A 17,875-nucleotide genomic window follows, 5' to 3' on the forward strand; every position below is an offset into this window, starting at 1 on the left:
AATAGCTTTTTCTTATTACTAAATTTAGAATAAAAGAGTTACCTTCAAATTAAATAAACTTTAGAATCAGTTTTAAATAATTTGGATTATTTAATATATTTTTAATTTTAGAATTTAATTTGTCTTTATTCAATAAAAATTAAATGCTATTAAATAAATTTAATTTATTATCATAAAATAAATAAAAAGCTGAAATATTTTTGTTTAGATAAGAATTTATTTTTAATGCTAATTTTTAATCATATTTATATTTTTAAGAATTAACAATTTTCTAAATTTAGATCATTTAATTCATATCTGTCTAGCAAAATAACTGAATAATATTTAAATTTAACTTCATTTATTTTATTTAGAACACTTATTGAAATAACATTTACCGGTATCTTATATGTAAAATTTTAGTTAAAGATTTGTTAAAATAACAAAACAAGTAATAAAATATCATTAACAATAAAGTTTGTAATTTTGATATTTAATTATATTTTAACTTCGTATGCTTAACTAATTAAAGATATTTTTTCATTTATGAGTTTGCCAATGTAAGTTAATAGGGCCACATCTTTGGTTACAAATGATAGCAATTATTTAATTTTAGTTAGTTTTAAAATCTAATGCAATATTATTTAAAACTTAGTATATATTTCATTGCCACGTGTAAAATAACTTCAATAAATAATAAATCGAAACTTTTAATGTTCTTATACTGATAAGTATAATTTGACGTCGAAATGATATTCAGAAAAACAAATAAAATTCAAAATAAGAAATAATCGGAAATAATTACTAAATAATTTATTGGAAATACCCACAGAAACATTTTTGTTACAATAAAATCATAAAGATATTATTTAAAAATTAGATTTTTTTAAATTTTTCTTAGATGTGATTTACACTTTTTTTTTTTGATTATTACGAATTATTTCAAATATTTTGTCATTTATTTGTAAATCAAAATACTTTAAAAAAAGAAAGAATAAGTATAGAATTTAATTAATCTTAACATATTTTAGGATCTTTTTATAAGATATAGTTTTGTAATTAGAAATAAACAACTTTATATTCAAGTATAAATTTACAAATATATATATAAATAAGATTAATTATAAAATGAGAGGGATTTTTTTTTACATTAAAATAATAAATTAAGTCAATTATGTGTGAGTTTTTTATAGTTTGTTTTCCAAATTATTAATTGCAGGGCAGTATATTTATTCAAAGAATTTTATTTCTAAAATATATCTTGGTTCTTATAATCATTCATTTACATTTTTACTTTTTATTTCACATGAAATCTTATTAACTTTTTAAGGTGTTTAATTTAATCAATAGATAACTAGTACAAACTTATTATGTCTTATTATCCTTATGAAAACAAAATTTATTATTTTTTTTAGTATAATTTTAACAAACAAATCGATAGGTGAAAAAGGGCTGTATTAAAATTATCACTACAATTTTTTAGATTGTTTGTTTTTTAGTGTGATTTCATTGTTCAGTTATTAGCTGGTTTTGATTTTCATATACATCAAGGGTATGGAAAATAAAGGAAGGAAATATATAATTAATATGATTGGATTATAATTATGATGATGATGTTAGTGAGTTTAAATTAATATATTCTATAACTAGGCGGAAATGAGAAGATAAATACAAAAAATGATGGGTTTTAGTAATTGCAATTGCTATAGCTAATTAGATTACTGTTTATTTTTATTTTTATATAGATAGATAGAGAAAGATGGAATGAAAAGATTTATTGAAATAGGAGGAGAGGCTCTGAGTTATCATTGTTATAATCGATTTTTATTTCTCGTTTTAAGCTATTTTTACAAGATTTTTTATTAAAGAAAAAAAAAGATGAAAGGGGAGGTTCTTTTGTTTGTTTTGTTGATTTATAATTAGATGGATAAAATTATTATTTAAATTATTTATTTGTTGTAGTTTTTCTTTGAGATTTTAAATTTTATATTTCTCATGAGAAGTGAGCTCTCTTCTTTTCGTGTCTTTTCAATTCTTCAAGCACACGATTATCTTAGAAGCATGCAAGGAAGAAACCAATCATTTTAATGTGAGCACCAAGATCAGCTACTTTAGAGTTATTGATCCACTTTTTAATTGGGTTTGTTAAGTAGTGTTTGAATATTGGTCCATAGTTAGGATGTAGGATGAGCAAGCGGACAGTGTAATGGTTTAAGCTTTTCTAGCTTATGTAACGCTTGAATTTTTTGCGAATTTCTTCTATTTAGTCTTCATCTTCTGTTGAACCCTCTTCTTTTCCTTGAGAGTAATACAGAGTAGGTATAGTTTCTTATTCTTATTTGGTGTAAATCTTATTTTTACGGTCATTCATAAATGTCAAGAATGCACTCATTATATTTTTGACAACATTCTTTTTGTTGCAATGCTTAATAGACTCAGCTAGAATTGCAATTTCATCAGCCTTGGAATTCTTTTCAGAATCGCCTTCTTGATCGCAAGATAAATCGCATTTATTTTTACCTTCATCATTGCTATTGCTATCATTAAGCTAAGATGAGTTTTAGATTCCACTGTGTAATAAATGGTTATGCTCATGTTAATCCATTTCTTCGTTTTAAATGCTGTCTTCACTATCGCTATCGTCTTCTTCATGGCAGCAATGATGGTGATGGGGATGAGATTGCTCATTATAAGCTTCGTTGTAGTAAGCAGATTAATAAGAATTCTGATTGGTTAAAACATTGTTAATTTGGTTTGAATTGCTATTATTAAACTAAACCGTTGTATAAGCTGTGCTGTTGCTACTTACTGCTTCAGTTGGCACATTATTATCAGTACTGCTATATTGAGAAGCGTTAATACTATCTACATTAGCTCCTTATCCATTATATTGAAGAGTTGTAGCAGAAGATGACAATTAATTTTTTTAATTTATAGAATTAATAATTTATTGCTAAAGCTTCTAGGATTATTAAGCTTTTTGATATTTTTTTTCATATTTTTACTGTTGAGCTTCTTTTACTGAGGATTTCTTTGATAACTAGCTTCCATTTGATTACTTAGATGTGCTTTTGCGCTTGCTCATTCTCATTTCTTTAAGGATAGGGACTTGGCCAATAACTGTTGCCTAACTCTGTTATTATTAAACTGAGATATCTTGGACTTTGTAATTATCGTAGTATGGTTGTTATAACTGATTATTATATATTGGTTAACCATTAGAAATTTATTCATTGTATGAATTTCTGTACATATTTTAATTCTGTTAAGGTGCGTAAAACTATTCAGTTTATTACTTATTCAAATCTTAATTCTAAGAATATTGTCTATTTTAATTAGAGTAATATTCTTGAGCACCATTCATGTTTATATTATTCTAGTTAGTATAATTACCCTATTATTAATAATTGTTATTTTAATTATATAATCCCTATTCATATTGATTAGAATCAGCAGCTGCAACTTGTTCATGTTTTCCATAGTAGCGGTTGTTATTTTGTTCTTGATTTGTCAAATTAAAATAATTTCTATTTTCTCTTGGTATCTATTCGTTTGGGTAGTAATTGCTGTTTTGATATTCTTCATTATAAGGATTTGCAGGCTATTAGCTTGGTGAAGAAATTATATCATATTGCTGGTTTGGTTGTTACAAAGTTTACTGAGGAGACTATTAGTAATAAGGGTTACTTTATTAAGGAACAGGAGACCCAATACGATTATCATAACTTAAGCCTTATCCTTTGTTGATATTGATATCTGCTGGATAGTTGTTGTACTAATTACCATTTAAATGGGTTTATTGCATATATAAAGACTAGTTTAATGGATTATTATTATTTTCACTAATTCCGTTTTCAGCTTATTTAGGATAGTAATCAACCCCATTGTTAACTTAATTTCCATAATCAATATATCTAGAGTTTTCTTGACCATCTCTAATATCATAACTCAAACCATTATATTTGGCAGCAGCATTTTCAATATTACTTTAGTTGCTGTTGTTGTTGTTAAGAGGATAACCATTACGATAATTGTCACCAACAGGTATATTGGTATTTTAAAATCTAGGATCATTGATATTGTTGCTATTTAATGTCATTTCAGTCAAATGTTAATTGATTTCTTCTTATTGCTTCTCATACTCATTGATTTTGTGATTGTTGTACACACTATTCGTTGAAAAAGGATTCTTAATTAATAATAAAATAAAAAATTATCAGAATACATTTCCCTAGAGATAAAAGTAGTATTTAATTTTGATAATATATGAAAATAAGTAAGTAAGTTGTAAACAAAGTAAGTAAACATATATGTATGTTTGTTTATATGTTTGATTGTTTATTTGTTTGTTAGGTGTATGTAAAATTTTTTATGGAATAGAAACTATTAAGTCAAATAATTTTTAAAAAAATTGAAATTGAGTTCTATTTTATCTTATAAATGACTTTCACAGTAATTGACTCAACCTATAAAAATATGTCATCTTTTTTTGGTTGACTTTCAGTCAAAATTTTGATGAAAAAAGGAAGATAAATTTCAAATAATAAGAATTTGAAACAAAGAAGAAAGAAAAAAATAATAGGATTGATTGATTTTAATTGGTTAATAAATGCACTATTAAAATTAATAAGTGTATAAATTTAAAAAAGCGACAAAAAATAAAAAAATTATAAATGGCTTACATTTTCGGTTTCCAAAATCTAATCATTTTGATTATATAGCATGTTTTAGTCCATATTATTATTGTTAGGCTGGTTTTGGCTCATGCCGCTGTTGAAAAAGTTAAAATCATCATCCTAATCATCAAAGAGAAGGTATCTGAGGTAGTCTTCTTGAGTATCTCTAAACATGTTTGAGAATTAGCGGTATTAAAAGTATATTCTAAATTAAATTCAGGTTATTTACAGATAAAAATGAAAATTTTAATTCTATTCCTAAATAGAGTAAAATGGCTACAGGGATAGAAAATGAGCAATTATAGGCTATTGATGTTGTTGGGTTGTTAGTATGGCACAAAAAAGTCTTTAGCGCTTAAGGGAAAAGATTTAATGTTTGTTAACTTGTTATTTAAATCGAGATATATTAATAAATGAATTTTAGTAAAAGGATGAGAGAGGGAAAGAGTCTCTTTTTTTGAGACAAAAGGCTAATCTTTCTTTCTTTTTAAGAGATTTCTTTTTTGCAGTGATTTTGTATTTTAATTTTGTTTGAAGTGTTTAATTATTTATCTCAAAAGTCATGGGGAAGACTAAGACTTTTGTCTTTCTTTCAAAAATCTGATAGTGCGTATTATTATCTATGACTTAAATGAATATCCAACGTATTATTTTTTTTCCATTTAATTAAATTATTTTGTTAGCTGCCTTTTTTTTCCCTTTTAACCTATTAGCACTTAATTGCCCCCTAAATAAAATTATGCATCACTTCACTTCTTTCTTTCTTTTATAGCAAAAATTAATTTGTTTAAACAGAAAATCAAATTCAGCTTGCTTGCTCTTTTCTCACCCTTCATGAGCTCTAACAAATATAAATTAAATCAGGTTTCATACTTATTGAATTACTATCCTACAAAAATATTTGGATTTTTAGTGTCTATTGCTTTAATTTAAATAGAAAACTTCTCAAAAAGAAAATGTTTTTCATTAAGCATTTATTTATAATATGATAAATTCAGTGATCTCGTTACTCATCTTTAATAAATTATAAAACTTATGAGATTGATAAATTTTTAATGTAATCACTTTACGAAAGGTGTGTGTTGTCCTTTAAAAGTATATAATATTTGTCATGTAGGTAATTATGATACCTAAATTAAACAAGCAGTTGACTTTAATTGAACTCCCTAGACATGTAAATCCCTCCTTTAAAAATTATTAATTAGATGCTTATTCGAAACAATAAAATTAGTAAAGCAGTTAAATTTATCTCACTCTTTCCTTCCATCCTTCCTTCCTGCATTACTTTTTATTTTTTGTTTTCCAAAAATTTAGATGCTTCATTTCCTGTAAACATTTTTGTAAAAACAAATTTTTTTTTTCAACAAAATTAAGGTATTTTGTAGTTGTTTTTTGAAGTATTTCATAGATTCAAAACAAAACTAAGTAAAGGATTTATAGTGCTTACTTATTATCAGCTTATTTTTTGGCTTCTGCTTGAGTACTTTATTTATAATTATTGATTTAAGAGTCTTTCTTTATTTTTATTAGGCTGTTTTCAAATTCTATCAGAAAATATCTTAATAGCCATTCGAGTTAATTTGAGCTTTGATCAATTCCGAAACAAATTTTAATCAAAGTCAATGTCTTTATGAGACTTCTAAATCTGAAAAATTAGAGCTTATCAAGACAGATATCCAAAGAATTCTTGATCGAATACATAGACCAAAATTAATCCTCTGCAAACAAAAAAAACACATTTGATTAACTCATAAATCTTTTGGGTATCAATTCAGTAAAAGTTTTTTTTGATTAGTAGACTCATTTGAATGGGTTTCACCTTTTACATTTACTGAAATTTGTGCGAGTATGCTATCAAAAAAGTAAAATAAACATTTAAGCATCTTAACTTTAATTAAAACATAAGAATTACTACCTCGCAAAGAAGAGCAAATAAATATTTTTTAAAATACTTAACAACTTTTTTGCTTAGGGGAAATTAAAAAAATCAAATCAAATCAAATAATTCATTCATTTTTTTATTTGTAAACAACTTTTTATTATTAATATTAATAAATATTTTAACAAATTTCCTTCTATTTTCTGTAATTTTTTTTTCAAAACTTCTACTCATTTTTTGAAAGTATCTTTTTATAGTGAAAATAGTTCAGTGAATAAAAAAATATCACTGCATCATAAATATTGAAAATTTCCCTAAATACTTTATTCACTTTTCTAAAACTTCACCAAAAGAATTCACACTGAGATCCAACTCTTTTCACTTTTGTTAAAATATATAAAATAACATTTTTGTATCATTAAAAAATTGCAAAACTTAAATAACTGAAATAAACTTATAATTTGAATTTGAGTTAATTCCAAGTCAAAAAATTTAATTCTCCACCATTTACCATGCAAGAAAATTGAGCTGTATGTGTTTTATATTTGTATTTTTGAATCATGTAAAAGAAAAAAAATGAAATGATGGCTATTTTAGAAATAATTCTACATTTTTTTGAATTTATTATATTGAAAATCTGTAATTTAATTAATAATTTTTGATAAAAATCACTTAAAATGAACATTCATGTGACTTATATAAAATATTTTTCTTATTTCAAAACAATTTGAAATTTAGTATTTTAAATTAAAAATATAATTAAATTTGCTTACTCTTTATTTGCTTAAAATATTTATTAATTAATTAGATATGCTATTTATTTGAGAGTAGTACGTATAATTTGTCATATCTAATTGATATCGATAAAGATTTCTGAGACCTTTTAAATGCTCACCTTCATATATATGTCCTTAATTTCTGTTTAAATTGAAAAATAAAGCTTATTATAGTAAATTAGATTACTGAGCATCACCTCAACTTATGTGAGTACAAATATTATTTTAAAAACTCAATTTTTTAATTTCTTTTTTTCTCTTTTGAAAATTTTTAAGCGCTACTTTTTTTTTAAACTCGAATTAAGTAGATTGAGGAAAAATAGGCTAAAATAATTAAATCTATCTTTTAAAAAAATAATAGAAAATTACATAGACTCATTTTGATTTAAATATTTTTAAATTCTTAATTGTTTTTTCTACTTTTCCCTCTTATTAAGATTTGAAAAAAAAATAAAAAAAATAAAGAGGATATTTTTATAAAAATTTAAGATCAAACTAAATTTTGTAGATTTGAAATCATTAAAATTAAATTTTCAAAAAAGTAATCTTACATTATCAAAGCAAAATAATTTAATCTAATAGTATTTGCGATCAAAAAATTTAATAAATTCTTTTTACACTTAAGATAGTTACCTAATTAAAAGTAATAAATTCAAAATCAAAATTTTTACTGTCTAATTTATAAAATTTTTATTTTTAGACCTAGTCTTTATTTCAAAGTATGTATTGAAGTATTTAATATTTATTTTTAAAAAAAGAAACTAATATTTTGAAGATATAATTTAGAATCATATCTCTTGAGCATAACATTTAAAATCAATTTAAATTTTATTCAGTACCATTAGAATGATAATAATTTAAATTATTTTTTGAAAATTATAAATTTCTCAAATTAAAAAACACTTATTATTTGTTTAACTTCAAAAATTAATCTCAAAATTTAAAAAAATTTTTAATAGATTATTATTTTAAATTATCTCTTCTTCTTTATATTTTAATTTTCATCATTTTTACTAGAAAAAAAAATAGATAAATTAATATATTTGAATGGAAATTAATTAAATTAATTAGTTATAATATAGACATCAAAAAGCTTTTATATTTATCATCTTTTTGCTTATATATCATTTTTATGGCTTTTTTACCTACTTAAAATTAATTTTATAAAAATAGCTTATTTTTTTCAACTGCTTTAATGCTCAATGATTTAAAATGTTTATTAATCAGATAATATACTTAAATTACAAATTATTTTAAACCGTTTTTTTAAAGTAGATCAAAGTATATTAATTTTAGCCTACATTATTAATTATCAAATAAATAAACTAAAAAACAAAAAAATTTACTTTATTAACAAAAAAAATAAAAATCTATGCTCTAACCATATTAAAATATGAATTTATTAATGTTAAATTATTTTATTTCTTTTTATTGATTTTTTTAATTCTTAAAAAATTTATTTCGCAAAAGAAGTTTTTTATTATTTATTAATTTAAAAACACATTTTTTAATACTTTCAAAGAAAATATATTCACTTTATTTAGATTTTTGATTAATAAATGACTTTATATTTTTTTATAAATAATTTAATTTACAAATAGTAAAATAATGAACGACTTGAATTTAAAACGAAACATATAAATACTTAAATGGTTTAATTAATATATACATTTTTTATTATTTAACTTTAATATATTTTGATGCCTTGCACCTCATAAAAAGTAAATATAATTTATCCTAAAATTTATGTCAACTTTACCAAATTATTTTATTATTTTTTGTGATAAAAAATGACCAAGATTAATTAATTTGACTTTATTAAATAGTAAAAATTGTTAATTTTGCCTATAATAAAATATAGAGAATTCTATTATATTATTTTATTATACCTTTAAGCTCTCTTTTTTAAGAATTATTTGTAAGCAAAGCTTAATAAACTGGAAAATGGAAGTTAGGTACACACATTTTCATCTCTTTTTGTTATTGTATTAATATTGTTAGTATTAATTTGTAATGTCGTTAGGATCTTCATAGTACTAATTAGACTTTATTGAGGTTTTTGAAGGAAAGTTGTTTAAAGATTCGCGGTTTGCTTAAAAAATATTATTTTATGAATTCTAGTGATAATATTCATCTTATATATTCATATTTTAAGAAATTTGAGAATTTTAATAAATATTCCTGTATGGTTAAGAAGTCTATGGTTTCATAGGAAGCACGTTAGTAACCTCTTGCATTTAGGCATCATTTAAATTACCTTTTGAAGATTGGATTCTATGAGGCATTTGATATAAAGTTTGTGGGGATTCTGCATATGTTTTTTCAGCATCTATTCCATCTATTTTTTTTTTACCTTTTTCTTACTCTAAAACCCACAAATCTTCATGCGGTATAATATCTTTTAGACTGCTTACTTTTTAATGCTTTTTAGATATATTTTAAACAACATCTGAAATAATGTCTTATCTCCAGAAATTATATGGATCATTTTCAATGTGAGGTTCAACTTATTTCTCCATTTTAGGAAGCTAAATTACATTTTTTTGCCTATTTTTTTCAATGAACTCTATGCGTCTTAAAGCATCGTTAGATTCTACTTAAAATTTATTTAATTATTTTGCATTATCTTTAATTTGCTTTTCCTTGTTCATAATAACATCCTAGAAATACTTATCGTTTCTTTTGTAGAGTTTGATTTCTCTAATTAAGATTTATATTTGCTTATTTCTCAAAAGATATTTAATCTCGAATTGATTTCTTTCCTCATTTAATCTTTTATTTTCCTCCTATAACTTGAAAATGTATTCTTTAACATTTTCATTCAAATCTTGAGTAAGAAATCGTGACTTTTCTTGCTCTTTTTATTCAATAAGTTTCTCAATCCTAGTATTAAGTTCTTTTATTTATTTTAATTCAGTTTGGTCTTTTATGTTTCTATTATTAACTAAATTCTGAGTTTCTATAATCCTATTTTCTGTTTCTTATAACCTTTATTCTAAGTATGTCAAATATTATTCTTCTTATTCATTAAGTTCATCCCTAAGGTCTTTTGATCTCTCTTCATCTATTTTCTCCTATAAAAGAAATTCATCTATTTGGTCATCTAAATGCTTATCTTCCTTCAACTATGTGAAATGAGACGAATACTTTCTCTTATTTTTTGCACTCATTTATCTTAAACTGATATTATTACCTTTTAATTGAAATCAGTAACTTTTATATTAATTAAGATAACTAACACCTTAACAAATAAATTGATCAAAAAATTTTCAAATAAAATAATAGCTTTATTTTATGATATTTTAATTTATTTAAAAAAATTAAAAAGAAGAGAAAAATCCATTATAATTAAAAAAAATGAATTTTGATATAAAAAATGTTATCAAATTTTGTGATAGAATTAGACATTTTAATATAATTAAAAAATATCTTTCTACAAATTAAATTCACAATTTTTATAATTAATTAATTAAATAATGCATTTTGATTAATTATAATCTTTTTGGGGAAAACCATAAAATTTTATAATTAATTTTGCTATATAAAACATAAATCTTTCTTCGAGGAACTTTCATACCTTCTCGGCCTTTTGGCTAAGATCAAGTGTAGTATCTGTTCTTATCAGTGTGAAAACTGATACTGTCCCTACTAGGGACATGTGGTTTCACATTAATTTTTCACAGGGGTCGGATTTACTAGTGGCTTGCCCTAGTCCCGACGCGGTTGCCCTTGGCATGCACGCTACTAAGGAGCGGCTACCCCTGACCACCTCCCCTTAATTAATCAAACAAAACATTCTTCTTTTTTTCTTTAAATAAATTAAATATTCATTACATCCATATCTAATTAGTTAAAAAATCAAAAGTATTTATTTACTAAACACATTAATAAATTGAAAATTCAAATAGACGCTTATTTTATTGTTAAATATTTATACAAAAAGCAAATACAATAAAATAAATATATAATTCCAAATTAAAAATTTAAGAAAAGTAGTTTGCATGATATTAATTAATTTAAATATGGAAAGAATATATTTTCAAATATTTAAAAAAATAAAATATAATTGTCAATAAAATAAAACATACTAATATTTTTGTTAAATTCAAGCTTTATTCAATTGATATAAAGTTATTGTTGGAGTATAATTTACTGATGACTTTGAAATATCATAATTTATTCATTTTTAACATAAATAATATAAGAATAATTAACAGTATGTATTGTATGTAACTTTTAATTATAAAATGAGTTTTTTGAAATATTTAAGACTCTATAATAAAATATTATAACTTCTACAAAAGTAAGTAATTTTCTGGCATGTCTTTCTAAAGCATTTTTGTTAATTTTATTCATTCTAGTGGCTAGTGGTGAGACTTTAATTTTTAAGCAAATTGTTAATATTTATTAAATTTGATTTTTCTTCTTATTTTTTTAATAATTAATTTGAAGAAAACCATAAAATAAAAAATTTGATTTTATTATATAAAAGGTTTGCTTTTCAGTGAGGAACTTTCATACCTTCTCGGCCTTTTGGCTAAGATCAAGTGTAGTATCTGTTCTTATCAGTGTGAAAACTGATACTGTCCCTACTAGGGACATGTGGTTTCACATTAATTTTTCACAGGGGTCGGATTTACTAGTGGCTTGCCCTAGTCCCGACGCGGTTGCCCTTGGCCTGCACGCTACTAAGGAGCGGCTACCCCTGACCACCTCCCCTTAATTAATCAAACAAAATACCTTCTTTTTTTTTATAAACAAATTGATACAAAAAATATTTAAAAATAAATAATTAAAGTATCGTTAAAACTAAACTTATATTATTTTCTACAAAATAATATTTATAATTCATTTGAAAAAAAGAAATAAAATCCTTAATTAAAAATATAAAAAACACTCTCTTTAAAAAGTATACTTTAAAATATAAAATAAATATTATTCTAAATAGACAGCAAATAATATTGTTTAGATATTATTTTGAAGCTTACACTTTTTGAAGGTTTTCTTAGTTTGTTTTGATTAAATTAGGAATATTCCTTTTAATTTTTAAATAAATAAAAAAATAATTGAATTAAACAAATAATTATATTTTTTTTAAATTTCATATAAAATACATACAAGTACTAACAAAAAAATTATCAAATTAAAATGGAAAATTTTAGATTTTTCTAGCTTTAAATGCATACAGTATCAAAAAAAATAATAAAGAAATTATCTTGATTCCCTAATAGTTTTATTAATATATATAAAATAATTTTGTAAAGAAGATATATTTTCATCAGTTTCTATAAGCCAAATGACAATCTGAGTTATATCTTTATTTATATATTGTTAAAGCTTTTATTGAATTATTTTTATTCAATATGTAACATTTCCAATTATTAAATGAGTAAGTTTTTTAACCTTTACTGCGTTTTTTTTAAAGTCATGATGATAGCTATTTGTTATTAAAAAATATTTTAATACTTTATTAAATTAAAAAATAAGTACTTTAAATAAATATAAAGCTGCCTTAAACAAGTTTTGCTAACGCAAATCTTGCTTTTTTTTGGTAAAAGATAAGTTTTTAAAAAATTATTCCATTCCTGATTCAGTAATTTAATTTTCACTATTCATATCATAATATAAAGTCTTATGTTTTTATATTTTAATTAAGAAATTTACACCAAATGAAGATTTAAACTTTTTAAGAAACTGCAGTGTTATATTCCTTCACTAATATAAATTAACCCTTCATCACGTATCTCATTTTTTCTAAAAAGTAAGTTTTAATAATAAAAAATACTTATTTATTTATTTACCTAACATTAAGAAATAATATGGCCAAATTTGGTAGTTAAGCAATACAATTTCCAAGAGATTTTGCTCCTTATGGGCTTAAATTACTTTAACTAATTATAAAATAGAATAATAAGTTAATTTTAAAAAAATAATTTATGAAAAAATTATCATTTTATTATTAATCAAATTAAATTTTAATATTTTAAGCTTACTCAAATTTCAACATGAGTTCTTTGATTTGTTTACAGTTTGATAAACCATTGCTTAAATAGTTTGCTCCTATTGAAGTCAAGATATTTCCACTAGTTAAAAAGAGAATTAATAAGCAATTAAAATAAAATATATATTTTATACTTAAAATCTATCATTAATTTATTCAATTTTGACAACTTAGAAATACAGACTCCAAAAGATTCAATATTTTGATTATCATTTAAATCATTATTACTTTTTAAATACAATTTATGAGTAAATAGCAAACTCAGATTAAATATTACGCTAAAATTAGTATCAAAGAAGAAAGACTAGATAAATTCTGTAACCCTTTTGAAAGCTGAACTAATCCTTTTGAACTTAGTTTATTATTTCTTTATATTAGTTATTGTTTTATTATTATTATTTTTTTTTGAATTAGAAATAAATACAGTAAATTAAGACTTAAATTTTCAATTTTTTAACAATTCTGAATTGAATCTGCTATTGTCTGAGCCAACAAAATTCCTCCTTAAGCATCATTTCTAGATAATATAGTAAATAAATAATTGATTAAATTAATTAAATATAAATTATAAGATATTTACACAATCCTTTACAGATTCAAAGTGAGATTTTTTAAATTTAAGCAACTTGATATGTAAAATTCTAAGTCTTTAAAACCTTGCTAGGAAATTTTGTTAAAACTAGATAATATAATAAAATAAATAAATAGAAAGCCTTAAAGTAAAATATACCCTAAACTAAAACACAATTCTTAGAAACTTAAAAAATCTAATTCGCTTTTGCCCTTTTATTTATTTTCTGTGTTATTGATTTTGAAATTGTTTTCACTATAGTTAAAAAATGCATTAATTAGTTTTTAAAAAAAATATTTTATTACTAAAAATTTAAATTTAAGCACTTAAGCTTGGAGCACTTTGAAAGGCACTCCATAATATTCTCATATGTTGAGTACTATAATTCAGTTTTTCTATTGACATAAAAATATATTTTTGAAAAATGAAATCCTATTTATTATTTTACTCTAGGATTAAATCGATGGATTCAATATCTTTAAGTGACATAAATATTTATGCTAATTTAATTATCAACTAATTGTTCAATTTTTTTCTTTATTTTATAAATTTAATAATTATTCAAGTTAAAGTGATCTTTTCAAAATAAATTTTAATTTACTGAAAAGATAATTTAACCTATTTTAGATTTTACTAATTCTGTACTAAAGATAAGATACCTTATAATTATTCATCATTACCCCTAATTTATTAAAAATTAAAAATTTTTAAGTTAATTCTTAAATTAAATTTTTTAATTTATTTTTAATTTTCAAAGATGTATTTATGAAGGAGAAAGTAGGTTTGATACAAATTAATTTTAAAAAAATACAAGTCGGATATGCTAAGTCTTTTTAAAGATTTGATTTAACTCAAATTATTGTAAGCTTAACCAGTGTCTTATCTTTCAGAACTTTTATTTTAAAAATATAATATTCTATCAATTGTTATTTTTTAATAATTTACCATTTTACAGATAAAGCTACAATATTTTTAAAGTTACATATAATTTTTGCTATTTCTTCAAATTCATACCCGATTTTATCACTATGATTAAAAAAAGATAATCACTTATTTTATTAGTACATTAATCAATAGTTAAATTTCATAGTTTATTACAATATAATTAACTTTAAGTTTTGTATCCTCGAAATTTATTTAAGTTTTTAATTTATTTCAGCAAATTATAAATTATCATTGTAACATAAAACTAGCTATAAATTTCTAACATATTTTAATTCTTATTCCGAAAGTCTAAGCAGCTTTTTATTGAAAAATTATCATTCTAAATAAAAATGAATATTTTTAATTTTACTTCATTAGTACCAATAAGCTTTTCTGAATACGTGTCTGTTTTTTATGAATAAAATCATCAAAACTGAAAAAAAAAGTAAAATCTAATTACAGTCATAAAAATTATAAATCCTTATACAAGCTTAATCAAAATCAATTTGATGTAATAATTCTTTGGTTTACTCTTCGTTTTAAATCTCTGCTTTCTCAAAATCTATTATGACATGATAAAATAATTTAATTTGGTATAAATAAAATGAATTATCATTTCATTAGAAATAACAATTTTTTAAAGTTTGTGTTATACATAATTACTTTTCAATAATTCTACAAATTAATATATGTTCATAAATGTTAATTAAAACAATTTTTACAATTAGTAATCCATGAAAGTAGTTAAATCAAAATATAAATTTTATCAATTTAAGAAAAATTCAATAAGTTTGATGTTACCATTTGAAAATTTGGAATTTGTTTAATCTAATAAGTAAAGTTTTATAGCTAAATTTTAACTATTTTAAGAATCAAATCCTTTCAGTGTTAGTGAGAAATCGCTATTTTCTAAATATTCTAACTACTAAATTTCAGGATGAGATGCTTATAAGTTAGTAATAAAGTTTTTAACATATTCTTTGCTAATTTAACACCAATATGTTAGATGATTGTATATTTCAATAGCTTTTAGATCCATTTTGAAAAAGGTCAGATCGTTTTTGGATTTATATCAAAATTAATTTAAAAACTTATCAAATTTAATTATATCTATTCACAAATTATATTTGATATCCTAAAAGTAAATTCTATTAGAATAAAAATAAATTAAATTTAAAGAATAAATTATGAGTTATTTAAATATTTTTTAATGTTAATGTTTAAGTTTAAAATAAATTATTAAATAAGTAAAAATTTTTATAAAATAGAGGAATTAAATTAAATAAAATAATTATGAAATAGATAATCCAAATCATAAAATTTCAAAAAATTTATTTAGTAAACCCATAAAATTTGTAATGACTAAAAAAAATTTAATGAAGTCCTCTTTTGCTAAACGAAGAACTTTGTCCTTCTCGGCGTAAAAGCTGAGATCGATTGTAGTATCTGTTCTTATCAGTGTGAAAACTGATAGTGTCTCATCCACAAGAGACATTTTCACATTAATTTCTCTGTGGGGTTGGATAAACTAGTGGCTAGCCCTAGTCCCAACAAAGTTGTGTTTGGTTTGCACTCTACCAAAATTCAACTATCCCATCCATTCATTCTTATCTAATCAAAAAAAAATATTTTTTTTCTCTTTATGAATAATAATACTTAATATGAAAATATGATCAATATATTTTTAATCATTTAAAAAATTTTTAAAAAATCTAAAATAAAAGCAACGATATTTATTTAAGTTTCCATGTTTAATTAGTAAATTTGTTCCTTCATTTAAAATGGGTTGTATTTTAGAATTTCATATTAAAAACTTTAAGGTTTTAATTAACTAAAAAATTAACTTCTTCTTCATATAAAATTTATTTTATCATCCAAAGTAATTCCCAAAAAGATAAAGAAAAAACAATAGCTATAATTAACTATCATATATATTTAATATACCTTTTAATGCTTTACCTTTCATATCTTTAAAATTCACATTTAAGTAATTTTAAATATTAAATTAATTAATAAAATATATATTTATTATTCAAATAAAAATTCTTTTTTTACTATGAAATTATTTAAATTGCTCCTTCAATCGTTCTTGTATCAAAATTTATTTGTTTTTAAAGAATAATTTTACACTAAAGCTATAATCTAAATATTTGACATTAATTTAAAAAAAAACTAAACATTTTCTTCAAATAAAATAGACAATTTATCATTTATAATAATCTAAAGTCGGGAAATAAATTTTGTTTTAATCTAAAAATTTTAATTGAAATAGACTAATCATAAGGTTATACTAATCTAATTTTAATTAGAATTCCTTAAAACCCATAAAATTTTCTAAAATCAAATAAAATTTAAGGATTGGATTAATTGCAAACGAAGAACTTTGTCCTTCTCGGCGTAAAAGCTGAGATCGATTGTAGTATCTGTTCTTATCAGTGTGAAAACTGATAGTGTCTCATCCACAAGAGACATTTTCACATTAATTTCTCTATGGGGTTGGATAAACTAGTGGCTAGCCCTAGTCCCAACAAAGTTGTGTTTGGTTTGCACTCTACCAAAATTCAGCTATCCCATTCATTCTCATCTAATCAAACAAAATAATATTTTTTTCTTCTCAAAATAATTAAATTTTTAATAAAATAAAAAAGAAAATAAGAAGGATAGATAAATTATTATTATTTAAAAATATTATAATTAAATAAAATAATAAATAATACTTCTATGCACTTATATTTTTAATTAATAAATTTATTAATTTTAAAAGAGGTAATTATAGTGTTTTATCATCCAAAATTTTAGGATTTTATTTATTATTTTTTTATTTTCTTGAATAATAATTTTTTTAAACTAATAAATTTTAAATTTCTGATTAAAAGTTATACTCAAAAATAAATAAAAATCAAAGAAGTAATATCAAATCCTCGTTTAAATATATAAATACTTTAAAATTATCTAATTGTACTATGTGAATAATAATCAAATCAAATCTTCAAGACTACAGATGAAAATAGATTGACATGCTTTATTAATTAAAAAAAATTTAATTTAAATATGCAAAGAGGTTAATAT

At 22.0% G+C, this 17,875-nt stretch overlaps 6 protein-coding genes across 6 annotated transcripts; 1 reads left to right on the forward strand and 5 right to left on the reverse strand. All coding sequences in view use genetic code 6, as the record gives it.

The window, feature by feature from the left end:
* Positions 1 to 1,972: 1,972 nt before the first annotated feature.
* TTHERM_00716120 (hypothetical protein) lies at positions 1,973 to 4,829 on the reverse strand (the record flags this gene model as incomplete). The annotated part of the gene is made up of 2 exons (XM_001031969.1): positions 1,973 to 4,168; positions 4,662 to 4,829. 2 exons carry the CDS (start codon positions 4,827 to 4,829, stop codon positions 1,973 to 1,975), a joined length of 2,364 nt encoding a protein of 787 aa, XP_001031969.1.
* A 1,236-nt stretch (positions 4,830 to 6,065) lies between these two features.
* Positions 6,066 to 6,356, reverse strand: TTHERM_00716130 (hypothetical protein; the record flags this gene model as incomplete). The annotated part of the gene is made up of 1 exon (XM_001031970.1): positions 6,066 to 6,356. The coding sequence occupies one exon, from the start codon at positions 6,354 to 6,356 to the stop codon at positions 6,066 to 6,068; it is 291 nt and encodes a 96-aa protein (XP_001031970.1).
* Positions 6,357 to 6,503: 147 nt separating this feature from the next.
* On the forward strand, positions 6,504 to 7,694 carry TTHERM_000716139 (transmembrane protein, putative; the record flags this gene model as incomplete). Its single annotated transcript, XM_012800188.1, has 2 exons — positions 6,504 to 6,517; positions 7,343 to 7,694. The coding sequence occupies 2 exons, from the start codon at positions 6,504 to 6,506 to the stop codon at positions 7,692 to 7,694; spliced, it is 366 nt and encodes a 121-aa protein (XP_012655642.1).
* A 1,583-nt stretch (positions 7,695 to 9,277) lies between these two features.
* TTHERM_00716140 (hypothetical protein) lies at positions 9,278 to 10,480 on the reverse strand (the record flags this gene model as incomplete). The annotated part of the gene is made up of 1 exon (XM_001031971.1): positions 9,278 to 10,480. The coding sequence occupies one exon, from the start codon at positions 10,478 to 10,480 to the stop codon at positions 9,278 to 9,280; it is 1,203 nt and encodes a 400-aa protein (XP_001031971.1).
* Positions 10,481 to 12,668: 2,188 nt separating this feature from the next.
* TTHERM_00716150 (hypothetical protein) lies at positions 12,669 to 15,845 on the reverse strand (the record flags this gene model as incomplete). The annotated part of the gene is made up of 18 exons (XM_001031972.2): positions 12,669 to 12,747; positions 12,975 to 13,064; positions 13,112 to 13,201; positions 13,304 to 13,393; positions 13,446 to 13,538; positions 13,589 to 13,678; positions 13,736 to 13,828; positions 13,892 to 13,990; positions 14,042 to 14,137; positions 14,188 to 14,277; positions 14,331 to 14,417; positions 14,484 to 14,564; positions 14,694 to 14,774; positions 14,828 to 14,908; positions 14,981 to 15,123; positions 15,177 to 15,211; positions 15,267 to 15,368; positions 15,608 to 15,845. 18 exons carry the CDS (start codon positions 15,843 to 15,845, stop codon positions 12,669 to 12,671), a joined length of 1,758 nt encoding a protein of 585 aa, XP_001031972.2.
* Positions 15,846 to 16,118: 273 nt separating this feature from the next.
* On the reverse strand, positions 16,119 to 16,403 carry TTHERM_00716160 (hypothetical protein; the record flags this gene model as incomplete). The annotated part of the gene is made up of 1 exon (XM_001031973.2): positions 16,119 to 16,403. One exon carries the CDS (start codon positions 16,401 to 16,403, stop codon positions 16,119 to 16,121), a length of 285 nt encoding a protein of 94 aa, XP_001031973.2.
* Between the last annotated feature and the right edge of the window lie 1,472 nt (positions 16,404 to 17,875).

Source organism: Tetrahymena thermophila, assembly GCF_000189635.1.
Source record: "Tetrahymena thermophila SB210 genomic scaffold scf_8254377, whole genome shotgun sequence".
Classification (NCBI taxonomy): Eukaryota; Ciliophora; class Oligohymenophorea; order Hymenostomatida; family Tetrahymenidae; genus Tetrahymena; species Tetrahymena thermophila.